This window comes from Schistocerca nitens, chromosome 5 (genome assembly GCF_023898315.1).
Source record: "Schistocerca nitens isolate TAMUIC-IGC-003100 chromosome 5, iqSchNite1.1, whole genome shotgun sequence".
Classification (NCBI taxonomy): domain Eukaryota; kingdom Metazoa; phylum Arthropoda; class Insecta; order Orthoptera; family Acrididae; genus Schistocerca; species Schistocerca nitens.
The window spans coordinates 566,989,650-567,004,995 of NC_064618.1; the positions used below are offsets into that span (position 1 = coordinate 566,989,650).

The following is a 15,346-nucleotide window of genomic DNA, read 5'->3' on the forward strand; positions in this document are numbered from 1 at the left end:
CATCCCTCGTACCATGTTAGAACCTATCTTCATTCCCATATTTCTAAATACCTTTGGCTTTCCGACATTTCTCCTTTTCTTAAAAGCCTTCAGAGGATTTCTAATAACTTTACTTTTACTCATTATTATACTTCAACAAAACAGAGACTCAAGAAACAGAATTGATTACGAATATTTTCGAGATAACGACAGAGTAAATAAACATGAAACAATCGACAATCACACCAGCGATATATATTGAACCATCACAGGTTAGCCACAACACATACTTTATCTCACATCACTAAAATGTACCTGATGAACACGGACGTTAATAATAACACCATTTGACAGCAGTTTAACAGCGCCACAGTGGGTCACGCCCATGTAGAACACATTTCAAAAAAAATTTAAAAATAGTTGTAGTCTTCGGAATTGAATAAATTATATATCTATTAAAAGGTAATAGTCTGCAGATTCAGAAAACGCAAAAAAGTAAAAATTGAACTTTTCATGATTTTGAGCCTTTCCGGAGCCCCTTAAAGTCAATATGTTTCTGAAGTTCCTTTGCGCTAGCTTATTATCTTGTGCTGCTTCTGTTTTTGATTATGATGCTTGATTCATATAAATGTCATTTAATCTAGGTATTTTATTAATGTTTTGTTGCTGTTGTTAAGATGATGGTTTTGAAGAATTGCGTTCATTAATCCAGTGACTGTATTTGGTTTTTGTGACCAAGTCAAATTTTTAACGTGCTACTGGTAGATGTTTTCAATAAATGTACAGAATAATAGATATTATAGAGTTAAACTAAACTCAATGAATTGATTGCACCCCTTTCATTCTTAGGGCCCAGCTATGCATGTATAAAGTTGTTTATTAAATTATAATTACCTGGTTGACTAATCCTGAGGTTTATCGTAAACTTTTTATTACCTACCTATAGTTAATGCTTTTGATGAACACAATAGTACTTTTGAATACAGTTGTACCAGAGAACCAACTTTGTTCATAATATGTTCCAAGGAAATGTTTGTCTAATGATTGTAAATGTTTTTTTTTCTTTTTTGGGGATGTACTGTGTTTTCCGTCCTTGTCTTGTCCAGTTCTTAAACCACCAATTTTCTACAATTTGGATCTAGCAACACTACTTTTACTACGATACTGGTAAGCCGCATACGGGAACAGTCATGTCAAGCACACACTTGAGAACCACTATAAGTTAACGTTCCAGTTAAATGTCAAGCATCAATTTTATTGTTGGGTTTTGGGAATATAAAAAGAATTGTAATACTGCTTAAGTGCGTATGATCAACATCACAACACCAAGTCAGACTAAAAAGGGACGAAGAGTATATACAAAGAAGTGCAGCATGAAAATTCGCAAACTTAACGCTTTATTGCGTGACACTTTTTTAGGAGATCAGTTTCAGTGACAAAAAGTATCTGGGGGTAGGGTCTGACACACGAAGTACTTTTTAACATGCTGAACATATTAACTTTGATTTAATTTTGATTTATTCAATATTTTAAGTTTTTTGATGTATGGTAACAAATTGGAAACATTAGCTACTAATCGTTTAGTTACAGAGTCATGGAAACATCATCTGTGCTATCATTGAGCATCATTTTACATACGTTGAATATATAATTGCAAGTGGCAGAAACAATTTAATCTTTCTGCTGCTTTCATGCGTGTTTACGTAGACGTGACCTTCAGCAAAGATGATGAATTTTGAACCGTTTCTGCCAGCATAATGAAGCTAAACACGGCCTAACCCGATACAGCCAAACTATGTGTGTTACCAGATGCTAACGTTGTGAATACACCGGTGGTTTCTTCAACATTACATGTAAATTTACGGTTTTTTCTCAAGTGGCAACACATGCAATAGAGTGTTAATTGACTAGCGGCACAGTGCAATACAACTATCAAGGAATATGAATCAGCAGATATTAGATGAAGGAACTCTAAAATTGCAAGTATGCCTATTCAAACATACAAAGAACTGGTTTCCAGAACTAAATTTTACTTTTCAGTTGAAGAAAATCTGTGGAAACAGACCAACAGCAGCTCACAAAGAGGCATAAGAGCTGTAATTCGTCCCTAGCTGGATAGAAATGTTGAAAGTGGAAAAAAACCTCCATATAAGATATAATAATAGTGATTTATAGTGCATACATGTAACAAGTCAAAGAGTGCGCCTTTATCAAACTAAATTAATGTACCACAATCTAAAGTGTCAGGCATTGAGAGAATGTAACCTATTGTAAAAAGTTATTTACGTTTGTACAGGTAATTTGTAATTTACTTGGGGAAATATGCTTGCACAAAATATGCAAGGAGATTTACTCTCCACTTTGTTAAGAAAACGTCAAGTGAGTACCAAATATAATGAAACTCAATAACATAAAATATGTTGAGATGAGGAATTACTAAGCTTAGATGATCAGTCCAGTTGCAGCTTCTTGAAAGATCCGTCCATACCAAACAAGTCGTAGTCATTTTTGTAGCTGTTTTCTGGAGGTCTTTTGCTCTCATCTGCTATGTATCTGTCCTCTTCAAGGAACCACTCTCTAAGATCCACCATGGAATTTATGACTGCATCTGAAACACAGATTAAGATTTTTTTCTCATGCACTATCTAAAGCTTGAACAGGTTTTAGGATCGAAGAACACATGTGATGGTGTCCAGCTAACCACTTATATTATATGTAAGTACAAAATGGCATTCCCTAAAGTTTAGGGCATACACTGATGAGCCAGAACGTTATGACCACTGCAGGTAAAACCTCCGAGGACATTAGGCCACGTCATGTTCAACTTCTTCTACACAAGCGACGTTGCTACCTCTTCTTCAGGATTTTCTGGTGTTCACTGTTAGCTAAACACCAGTTAAGAAAGAACATCTAAATGTCCAAAGATCGATCTCTGTACCATTCTAGGTGTAAAGCACAATGGAAACTTAAATACTTTCCTCATCTAAATTGATCTACGATGCTTGTCAAGTGTCACAATGTTAATTCAGTGACTAAATTGTCTGTAAAAATGCTTCATCAACACAATTTTTGTGTCAGTATAATTTCTTCATCTTGTGCAAAAAACTATGTGAGTGACACACAAATACTTATGTCAAGTGTTACAGTGGTATCGCCACATCTAAAAGACATAAAGGTTGTTGGCATTTAGATCTGAGAACATGTTAGTGGTGATTCATAGAACAAACTGGCATTAGCTGAAGCTTTTAAAAGCTTTTCGGTAATGTTTCATCTGAGTCAGCACTATTTTAGAGGCGAAGAAGATAATACTTTTTGATTTACACTGAAAGAATATAATACTGCTTTTTACCTGCATTCGAACTAGACCTACGCGAGGTACCGGATCCTCGCTTGGTTGATAATTAATTGACCTAGACAACGTATCTGTCCTCTTCAAGTAACCACTCTCTAAGCAACTCACGACACAGGCTAGGTTCAGTGCTGCCCATGGGATGTTATACAAACAAACAAGATGTGGTAGACGAATAGTCACGCCGCCAAGGTAACATAATAAATCGTTGAGTTGGGCTACTCATTCTACGTATCTTGGTAAGGCGTGGTGGGGTCGATGAACTACAGAATGGTGCGTTGCAGAAAAGTATTGGTAGAGAATGCGGAAGCAGGATGTGGTACAGCACGTAAAGAACTGCGTACTGTGCATACAGTCAGCTTAGCTTACTCGCCAACAGATTCCATTACGTAAGTTATCTGAGCCCAACAGATGATCAGTATGGACGTTCTTGGTTCCTTTGTATAAACACTGGTATTGTATCAGTGACTGTTAACAGTACTTAATTGTTTTTCATGATCTGTATGCGTGATTGGTGTGCTGAATCAGCAAGTGGAAACAGTAGCTCAGGCAATGATTAATCCTTGTTATTAAAGTTGCGGGTGCAAGTGAGCATAACAGCAGATCAGGGCACTGGTTCCATGTCCAAATTAATGAAGCTGTTGTGTCTACTTTTACCGATGAGGGAGTTACAGACTAGTCTCCTAGCCAATGGGAGCACAAGGAGAATGCCCAGAACAGTGGTAGAAACGTATTATTGTGTAAAAAGTCACTATACTGACTGTGATGCTGTGCTACCGTACATAATAGGAGCCAACAATTGAAAGGTACGTGAGAGTACAGGCTTATCACCCCATGAGGCTGTTTATGGGCAAAGCGTGTAATCCCCTTTTGAATTGCTTAATCCATCCTTTGGGCAATACGTAGTCTCTGCTTGCAATTTTGAAAAGAGATTGAAGGATATATGCGGCCAGATTCAGAAGATGAATGTGGAAGCCCTGGAGTGGCAAGAGAGTACACAAAAATCGAAAAGCAAAGCTACCCAATGATCACATCAGACAGAGACTAATGAATCTATATGCAGAAAGGGAAAAAGAAGTTTGTTAGCTTGTACCAACAGCAACACCCGAGGTATAGAGGTAGTATCCCCGATTAGTAATAACCACGGTCTGGGGTTCGAACACCGCTGCTGCTTAAATTTTTAATAAAAAAAAACACCAATGGCGGCCGAAAACTTTCAGCATAAGAAGTCAGCCAACAGCCTAGTCAAAGAAGGCGGAAGAGAGCACATAGGTTCAGGGCATTCTCTTGCCCTTGGGATGCGAAACTGCCCCTATAGTTCGAAGAATCAGCAACGATCAACAGCTTGCAGATGCAGAAGGTAATGGAAACAACTGCATTAAATACACTTAATGTGTATCTGCAGGATACGTAGTCTGTAACTGAAAAGTGTCATGACGATCTCTCCATTGGCAAAATATGTCGTACTAGGCGCCCATTCGATCTCCGGGAGGGGCCTGGCAAGGGGGAAGTGACCATGAGAAAAAGACTGAATAACCGACGAAAGGATAAAGTTCTACGAGTCGGGGCGCGTAATGTCAGAAGTTTGAATGTGGCAGGAATACTAGAAAATCTGAAAAGAGAAGTGCTGAGGCTCAATCTGGACCAGTGCAGTGAAGTGGAAAGAAGAGAGGAATTTCTAGTCTGATGAGTACAGGGCAATATCAACAGCTGCATCGTGTAATGGGAGTAGGATTCGTTATGAATAGGAAAGTAGGGCAGAGAGTGAGTTACTGTGAACAGTTCAGTGATTACGTGGTTCTCATCAGAATCGACAGCAAAACAACACCGACAACGGTAGTTCAGTTATACATGCCGACATCTCAAGCCGAAGGTGAAGAGATAGATGATGATGTTTGAGTTTGTTGGGCGCTCAACTGCGCGGTCATCAGCGCCCATACAAAGTCCCAGTTTTTCACATAGTCCAATTTTGCCACTGTCACGAATGATGATGATGAAATGATGAGGACAACATAAACACCCAATCCCCGGATAGAAAAATCCCCAACCCTGCCGGAAATCAAACCCGGGACCCCGTGACTCTGAGACAGTAACGCTAGCCACTAGAGCACGAGCTGCGGACTGAAGAGACAGAGAAAGTATACGACGATACTGAACGGGTAATTCAGATTGTGAAGGGGAATGAAAATGTAATAGCCATGGGGGACTGGAATACGGTTGTAGGGGAATGAATAGAAGAAAGGGTTACAGGAGAATATGGAGAAAGATAGGAGAAAGATTAATTGAGTTCTGCAATAAATTTCAACTGGTAATAGCGAATAATTTGTTCAAGAATCACAAGAGGACCTTGGAAAAGTCCTGTAGATAAGGGAAGAGTTCGATTAGATTACGCCATGGTCAGGCAGAGATTCCGAAGTCAGATAATTGGATTGTTAGGCATATCCGGGAGCAGATACAATCTCAGATCATAATTTAGTAATGATGAAGAGCAAGCTGCAGCTTAAGAAATCAGCCAAGAAGAATAATGCACATAGAAGTGGGATATGCAAGTTCTAAGGAAAGAAGAGATACGCTTGAAGTTCTATCTGGCTATAGATACTGCAGTAAGGAGTAGCTCAGTAGGTAGTTCAGTTGGAGAGGGATGGGCATCTCTAAAATGGGCCATCGGGGAAGTTGGAAGGAAAAACATAGGTACAAAGAGGTAGCTGGGAATAAGCCATGGATAATAGAAGAAGTACTTCGGTTGATCGATGAAAGAAGGAAGTACAAAAATGTTCAAGGAAATTCAGGAATCCAAAAATACAAGTCATTTAGGGATGAAATAAATCGGAAGTGCAGAGAAGCTGAGGCGAAATGGTTGCAAGAAAAATGTGAAGAAATTGAAAAAGAAATGACTGCTGAAAGGACTGACTCAGCATATAGAAAAGTCAAACAACCTTCGCTGAAACTAAAAGCAATGGTGGTAACATTAAGAGTGCAATGGGGAAACCACTGTTAAACGCAGAGGACAGAGCGTATAGGTGGGAAGAATACATCGAAGGCTTCTATCACGGGGTAAGAAACAGTAGTCGATATAGAAGAGATAGTGGATCCAGGATTAGAATCAGAATTTAAAACAGCTCTGATGACTTAAAATCGAATAAGGTAGAAGGGGTAGACAACATTCGACTGCGATTTCTAAAGTCATTGGGGGAAGTGGCAACAAAACAACTATTCACATTGGTGTGCAGAATGTATGAGTTTGGCGATATGCCATCTGACTTTCGGAAAAATATCTTCCACACAATTCCGAAGAGTGCAAGAGACGACAAGTGGAGAATTATCGCACAATCAGCTTAATAGGTCACGCATCCAAGTTGCTGACAAGAGTAATATACAGAAAAACTGAAAAGAGAATTGAAGATGTGTTAGATGACAGTCAGTTTGGCTTTAGGAAAGGAAAAGGCACCAGAGAGGCAATTCTGACGTTGCGGTTAATAATGGAAGCAAGACGAAAGAAAAATCAAGAGACATTCATAGGACGTGTCGACCTGGAAAAGCGTTCAGCATTGTAAAATGGTCCAAAATGTTAGAATTCTGAGAAAAATAGTTGTAAGCTATAAGGAAAGACAGGCAATATACAATGTGCACAATATAAAATGTGCACAGTGAGAAACTAAACATTGGGATTGGTATCATGTAGTAGGAGGAGTTAAGGAATTCTGCTATCTATGTAGCAAAATAACCCATGATGGACGGAACAAGGAGGATATAAATGACAGACCAGCAGTGTCAAAAAGGGCATTCCTGGCCAAGAGAAGTCTACTGATATCAAACACAGACCTGAATTTGAGGAAGAAATTTATGAGAATGTACAGCAGTGTATGGTAGTGAAACATGGACTGTGGAAAAACCGTAAAAGAAGGGACTCTAAGCGTTTGATATGTGGTGATACAAAATATTTTGAAAATCAGGTGGACTGATAAGGCAACGAATGAGTAGTTTTTCCATAGAATCGGACAGGAAAGGAATATATGGGTAACACTGACAAGAAGAAGGGACAGGTTGGTAGGACATTAATTAATACATCAGATAATAACTTCCATGGTACTAGAGGGCGCTGTAGAGGGTAAAAACTCTAAAGAAAGAGTTTGGAATACATCCAGCAAATAATTGAGGATGGAGGTTGCAAGTGCTACTCTGATATTGTGAGGTTAGCAGAGGAGAGAGGTTCATAGCAGGCTACATCAAAGAAGTGAGAAGACAGATATTTTAAAAAAAATAAAAATAAAAAAATAACTAAAAAAAAACAGCCAAGAGACTTAAGTTGAGATAACAACTCTCTTTAATGTAACTCCCCATTCATACCATGGTTGTACACATAGTGAAAGTCTGTGCATTTAAGGTCGTCCCTGAAGCACTACCTCAGTTGCCAGCAGCTCCTTTGAAAGGGAGAGAGGTAAAGTTAGCTGAAAGAAACAAGACACACCCTTTGTTACTCCGACATATCATTATGCCCCGTCAAGGAGTGAGTTAGAAAGTTAACTGAAGGCACACAAGGTACTTATGGCAGTAAAGTGCACCGCTTTCCTCTCCTGAGTCGCTGCAGCACCAAGCCAAGCCAGTTGTTATCAGTTCCACAAAGCTAATATACATACACTACTGGCCATTAAAATTGCTGCACCACGAAGACGACGTGCTACTGACGTGAAATTTAACCGACAGGAAGAAGATGCTGTGATATGCAAATGATTAGCTTTTCAGAGCATTCACACACAAGGTTGGCGCCGGTGGCGACACCTACAACGTGCTGAAATGAGGAAAGTTTCCAACCGATTTCTCATACACAAACACCAGTTGACCGGCGTTGCCTGGTGAAACGTTGTTGTGATGCCTTGTGTAAGGAGGAGAAATGCGTACCATCACGTTTCAGACTTTGATAAATGTCAGATTGTAGCCTATCGCGATTGCTGTTTATCGTATCGCGACATTGCTGCTCGCGTTGGTCGAGATTCAATGACTGTTAGCAGAATATGGAATCGGTGAGTTCAGGAGGGTAATACGGAACGCCGTGCTGGATCCCAACGGCCTGGTATCACTAGCAGTGGAGATGACAGGCGTCTTATCCGCATGGCTGTAACGGATCGTGCAGCTACGTCTCGATCCCTGTGTCAACAGTTGGGGACGTTTGTAAGACAACAACCATCTGCACGAACAGTTCGACGACGTTTGCAGCAGCATGGACTATCAGCACGGAGACCATTGCTGCGGTTACCCTTGACGCTGCAGCACAGACAGGAGCGCCTGCGATGGTGTACTCAACGACGAACCTAGGTGCAGGAAAGGCAAAACATCATTTTTTTCGATCAATCCAGGTTCTGTTTACAGCATCATGATGGTCCATCCGTGTTTGGCGACATCGCGGTGAACGCACATTGGAAGCGTGTATTCGTCATCGCCATACAGGCGTATCACCCGGTGTGATGGTATGGGGTGCCATTGGTTACACCCTACATTTCAGCAGGATAATGCACAACCGCACGTTGCACGTCCTGTACGGGCGCTTTTGGATACAGAAAATGTTCGACTACTGCCCTGGCCAGCACATTATCCAGATCTCTCACCATTTGAAAACGTCTGGTCAATGGTGGCCGAGCAACTGGCTCGTCACAATACGCCAGTCACTACTCTTGATGAACTGTGGAATCGTATTGAAGCTGCATGGGCAGCTGTACCTGTACACGCCATCCAAGCTCTGTTTGACTCAATGCCCAGGCGTATCAAGGCCGTTATTACAGCCAGAGGTGGTTGTTCTGGGTACTGATTTCTCAGGATCTATGCACCCAAATTGCGTGAAAATGTAATCACATGTCAGTTGTAGTATAATATATTTGTCCAATGAATACTCGTTTATCGTCTGCATTTCTTCTTGGTGTAGCAATTTTAATGGCCAGTAGTGTATGTTACTGGGGTAATTTGGGCTCTACGTATTTCACGCTGAGAAACCTGTATTTGAATATCGTATGGAGGTAATTGCAACTAAAAAGAATTCTTCCAAAAAGTGGTGTTGTATTGGCTCTTTTTGAGTAGCAGGTTCCATAGTCAACGATTGTATGTATTACAACAAATGTTGTTAGACAGCTCTCAGGGATTATTATTACAATGATCTATCAGTGGCGACAGTTTCGATATTTCCGGTCCTACCTTCCAGTTACCTGCACCATCTCTGGAACCACAGCCCTAACGTCATATACTCACTGCTTTGCTTTCCTGACCTTCCCTTTAAGATTTTGCATAAATGAAACCTAACCTGTCTAAATGAGACCATAGATCCAACCCTTATAGCCTCCTTGGACCAGATGACGGTTGTTGGGGATGGCAGTGTATTGATGGATGGTTGGTTGGTTGTTTGAGCAGGGGGCAAACAGCAAGGTCATCGGTTCTAAAATCTAAGATGGCAGAAAACAAGTGAGGAACAGCACAAACAGCACAGTCCACTCAAGTGAAAGGCATAAGAGGCAAACAAAGAGGGGAAAAGGGATGTCAGGGCATCAGGAAGATTAATGAACAGAAGTGGAGTGCTTAGAAATGGGTAGAGTGGGGGCGTCCCAGAAAAGCCACGTGCAATGGGGCAAAAGCACTGCCGCTACCGATATCCACACCATACCATTATCACAGTACAATGGGGACAACACCAGGGGAAGAGGACACAAGAAAAGGGCAAAAAAACTGCACAACAGAACAGACAAAATGGAGGGAAAAAGCGGTCAGAAACTGGCCAGTGTGGAGGCAAGTACCATACCTCCAAAGGAAAATTCAAGGACTTAAACCTAAAGAGGACAAAACACTTTCACAAAAAAAACTGACGACAGACATAAAAAGGGTCGTCCCCTAACACTCAAGAAAAAGAACATGGAGGGTATTTTTAATGTGAACAGCCAAAAGTCAGGAGCAGTCCAGAAAGACATGGATCATTGTGGGAGGAGCCTCACAACTACAAAGGAAGGGGCAGTCCATTGCGGAGTAAAAAACCAGCCAATATGAAGACGGTAGAGGATGGTAGATTCCCGCTGGAAGAGGCAAAGGAAATAGCATCAAGTGGATTTCTCCTTGACTGCGTGAAGTTTATTAGAAAGTGGGGTAGCCTCCCACGAGTTGGCCCACAATTGAGTAAAAAGTGATTTGATCTAAAGACAAAAATCACCCACCAGAGTAAATGTGGAGAATAGGGTACAGGTGTCTGCCCTCCCAACCAGAAGTTGACAAGTTCATTAACCAGGGTATCTACATGGGCAGGAACCCAGAGGAAATGAACTGAATGTGTAGCATCACCAAGTTCAGCGAAAAGATCTTTGATGTCAGGGGCCGAGGGGTGACAGGAAAAATTCCGAGTGACAGCCTGAAGGCCACTCACTGACTCCATACATAACAAAACTTAGATGAGTGAGAACTGTGTAAAGAAGTAGAGGATCCAGTAGATGGCTACCAATTCCACAGTAAACACTCCACATGTGGCAGGGAAGAGATGGTGTTCCATGCCAATGGAAGACGTGAAGGCATATACCACATGGTTGGTGGATGTAGAGCCATCAGTGTAAAAAACCAAAGGCATCGTGAATCTCCCATAAGAGCATTTGGAACAAACAGTGCAGCACCATTGGAATGAAGGAGACTATTGGACCCTGAAAGAGTCCATCTTAATCTGGGCCAAGGAACTGACCTATGGGGTGTTGTCAGGAGAGAACGTGGGGAAGGGAATAAAGAGGGGAGATGGATGTCATGATGGAGAGAAGTGATATGGAGCCCAACTGGTAAAACCACCCCAGGGTGGGCAGCATGTAGGTGTGAAGCTAGTATGAAAGGCACCAGTGGCTAAACGGATATCATGATGGTGAACTGGATCCAAGAGGAGCAGCGTGGAAGAAGCAGGTGATCTATAAACTTGACAGCCATAGCCGTGTGACAGAGAACTAATGCCTCAAGAAGTGTGGGCAAGAAAACAGTTTACTTCAGATGATGGATATGGGGCAACCAAGTAAGCTTGTTGTCAAAAAGAAGACCCAAGGGACGGAAATGGGGGACTATGGTCAGGTGCTGGGTGTCGAGGCAGAGCTCTCTATTACGATGGATGGCAGCACAGTGACAGAAATGCGCCACCCTCGACTTAAGGGGAGAGAATCGAAAACCATGCGAGAATGTCCACGTGGACGTGTGCTACATGGCAAACTGGAGCTGTAATTCCACAGAGACTACCAAGTGGGGGCTTGCCCAAATATTAGAAATCATCCACGTACAGAGCAGGGGTGACCAATGGTCTGGCAGAGGCAACAAGTCCGTTTATAGCAATGAGAAAAACAAGGGCGCTTAATATGGTGACCTGTGGAATGCCATTCTCCTTGGTTAATGTAAGGCCGAGAACAGTGCCAATCCAGACTCTCAGCAACCAGCGGGGCAGGGAGTGGCGAATAAAAATCGGTAGGGGCTCTAAAAAGGGTGTGATGGCGCCAAGCTTTGTCATAGACCTTACAAAAATTGAAGAAAATTGCGACAGGGTGGCAGCGCTGAGAAAAGGCCTGTAAAACTGTGGTTCACAAACGAAGGATCGATTGGAGACCATCTTTTGTGAAAGACGCACTCATAAGGAGATAAAAGGTTCGGACCTTCAAGGACTCAATTGAGCCAAAGAGCCGCCATTGCAGGGGCATTGGTCAGGCTGATTGGTCGCTAACTATTAAGGGATGACGGGAACCACAATACTATCTCTGCATTGAGAGGGGAAAATACCTTGGAGCCATATATAGTTAAACCCCTGAAGGTAAACCCCCAGAGTTAAACCCCTGGAGGGGTTATTGTCGATGGGGCGTTTGAGGTGTTGAAATAATTGAATAGGGATAGAATCAGGGCTAGGAGCTGCATCATGGGAAGAAGAGAAGGCCAGAAGAATTTCCCACTCAGTAACAGGTTCACTGTGGGATAGAGGTAAAACATAAGCAGCCTGCTGTTTTTGGAGGAGGAATTCAGTTGGAACTTTCTACGAGTCGGGGCGTGGAATGTCAGAAGCTTGAACGTGGTAGGGAAACTAGAAATCTGAAAAGGGAAATGCAAAGGCTCAATCTAGATATAGTAGGGGTCAGTGAAGTGAAGTGGAAGGAAGACAAGGATTTCTGGTCAGATGAGTATCGGGTAATATCAACAGCAGCAGAAAATGGTATAACAGGTGTAGGATTCGTTATGAATAGGAAGGTAGGGCAGAGGGTATGAGGGTGTGTTACTGTGAACAGTTCAGTGACCGGGTTGTTCTAACCAGAATCGACAGCAGACCAACACCGACAACGATAGTTCAGATATACATGCCGACGTCGCAATCTGAAGATGAACAGATAGAGGAAGTGTATGAGGATATTGAAAGGGTAATGCAGTATGTAAAGGGGGACGAAAATCTAATAGTCATGGGCGACTGGAATGCAGTTGTAGTGGAAGGAGTAGAAGAAAAGGTTATAGGAGAATATGGGCTTGGGACAAGGAATGAAAGAGGAGAAAGACTAATTGAGTTCTGTAACACGTTTCAACTAGTAATAGCGAATACCCTGTTCAAGAATCACAAGAGGAGGAGGTATACTTGGAAAAGGCCGGGAGATACGGGAAGATTTCAATTAGATTACATCATGGTCAGACAGAGATTCCGAAATCAGATACTTGATTGTAAGGCGTACCCAGGAGCAGATATAGACTCAGATCACAATGTAGTAGTGATGAAGAGTAGGCTGAAGTTCAAGACATTAGTCAGGAAGAATCAATACGCAAAGAAGTGGCATACGGAAGTACTAAGGAATGACGAGATACGTTTGAAGTTCACTAACGCTATAGATAGAGCAATAAGGAATAGCGCAGTAGGCAGTACAGTTGAAGAGGAATGGACATCTCTAAAAAGGGCCATCACAGAAGTTGGGAAGGAAAACATAGGTACAAAGAAGGTAGCTGCGAAGAAACCATGGGTAACAGAAGAAATACTTCAGTTGATTGATGAAAGGAGGAAGTACAAACATGCTCCGGGAAAATCAGGAATACAGAAATAAAAGTCGCTGAGGAATGAAATAAATAGGAAGAGCAGGGAAGCTAAGACGAAATGGCAGCAGGAAAAATGTGAAGACATCGAAAAAGATATGATTGTCGGAAGGACAGACTCAGCATACAGGAAAGTCAAAACAACCTTTGGTGACATTAAAAGCAACGGTGGTAATATTAAGAGTTCAACGGGAATTCCACTGTTAAATGCAGAGGAGAGAGCAGATAGGTGGAAAGAATACATTGAAAGCCTCTATGAGGGTGGAGATTTGTCTGATGTGATAGAAGAAGAAACAGGAGTCGATTTAGAAGAGATAGGGGATCCAGTATTAGAATCGGAATTTAAAAGAGCTTTGGAGGACTTACGGTCAAATAAGGCAGAAGAGATAGATAACATTCCATCACAATTTCTAAAATCATTGGGGGAAGTGGCAACAAAACGACTATTCATATTGGTGTGTTGAATATATGAGTCTGGCAACATACCATCTGACTTTCGGAAAAGCATCATCCACACAATTCCGATGACGGCAAGGGGTGACAAGTGCGAGAATTATCGCACAATCAGCTTAACAGCTCATGCATCGAAGCTGCTTACAAGAATAACATACAGAAGAATGGAAAAGAAAATTGAGAATGCGCTAGGTGACGATCAGTTTGGCTTTAGGAAAAGTAAAGGGACGAGAGAGGCAAGTCTGACGTTACGGCTAATAATGGAAGCAAGGCTAAAGAAAAACAAGACACTTTCATAGGATTTGTCGACCTGGAAAAAGCTTTCGACAATGTAAAATGGTGCAAGCTGTTCGAGATTCTGAAAAAAGTAGGGGTAAGCTATAGGGAGAGACGGGTCATATACAATATGTACAACAACCAAGAGGGAATAATAAGAGTGGACGATCAAGAACGAAGTGCTCGTATTAAGAAGGGTGTAAGACAAGGTTGTAGCCTTTCGCCCCTACTCTTCAATCTGTACATCGAGGAAGCAATGATGGAAATAAAAGAAAGGTTAAGGAGTGGAATTATAATACAAGGTGAAAGGATATCAATGATACGATTCGCTGATGACATTGCTATCCTGAGTGAAAGTGAAGAAGAATTAAATGATCTGCTGAACGGAATGAACAGTCAAAAGAGTACACAGTATGGTTTGAGAGTAAATCGGAGAAAGACGAAGGTAATGAGAAGTAGTAGAAATGAGGACAGCGAGAAACTTAACATCAGGATTGATGGTCACGAAGTCAATGAAGTTAAGGAATTCTGCTACCTAGGCAGTAAAATAACCAATGACGGACGGAGCAAGGAGGACATCAAAAGCAGACTCGCTATGGCAAAAAAGGCATTTCTGGCCAAGAGAAGTCTACTAATATTAAATGCCGGCCTTAATTTGAGGAAGAAATTTCTGAGGATGTACGTCTGGAGTACAGCATTGTATGGTAGTGAAACATGGACTGTGGGAAAACCGGAGCAGAAGAGAATCGAAGCATTTGAGATGTGGTGCTATAGACGAATGTTGAGAATTAGGTGGACTGATAAGGTAAGGAATGAGGAGAATCTACGCTGAATCGGAGAGGAAAGGAATATGTGGAAAACACTGATAAGGAGAAGGGACAGGATGATAGAACATCTGCTAAGACATGAGGGAATAACTTCCATGGTACTAGAGGAAGCTGTAGAGGGTAAAAAACTGTAGAGGAAGACAGAGATAGGAATACGTCAAGCAAATAATTGAGGACGTAGGTTGCAAGTGCTACTCTGAGATGAAGAGGTTAGCACAGGAAAGGAATTCGTGGCGGGCCGCATCAAACCAGTCAGTAGACTGATGACCAAAAAAAAAAAAACAAAAAAAAGGAGCCTGACACTGATGCCATCGCAAAATGGCTCACGAGATGTTCCACAAGAAGTGCTGGATGTATGCAAGGGGCACCTGGAACGGCATGGCCCAGAATGGAAGACTGCCCCTGCCTAACTTGGACG

At 41.8% G+C, this 15,346-nt stretch overlaps 1 protein-coding gene across 1 annotated transcript in view; it reads right to left on the bottom strand.

Annotated features, from left to right (window-relative positions):
- Window positions 1-2,404: 2,404 nt before the first annotated feature.
- The window catches only part of LOC126259951 (retinol-binding protein pinta-like), a 155,707-nt gene continuing 142,765 nt past the window's right edge, over window positions 2,405-15,346 (bottom strand). Inside the window, exon 7 of the mRNA XM_049957060.1 lies at window positions 2,405-2,587. Coding sequence (XP_049813017.1) covers window positions 2,430-2,587 — 158 coding nt within the window. The 3' untranslated portion in view covers window positions 2,405-2,429. The remainder of the gene's footprint in view (window positions 2,588-15,346) is intronic.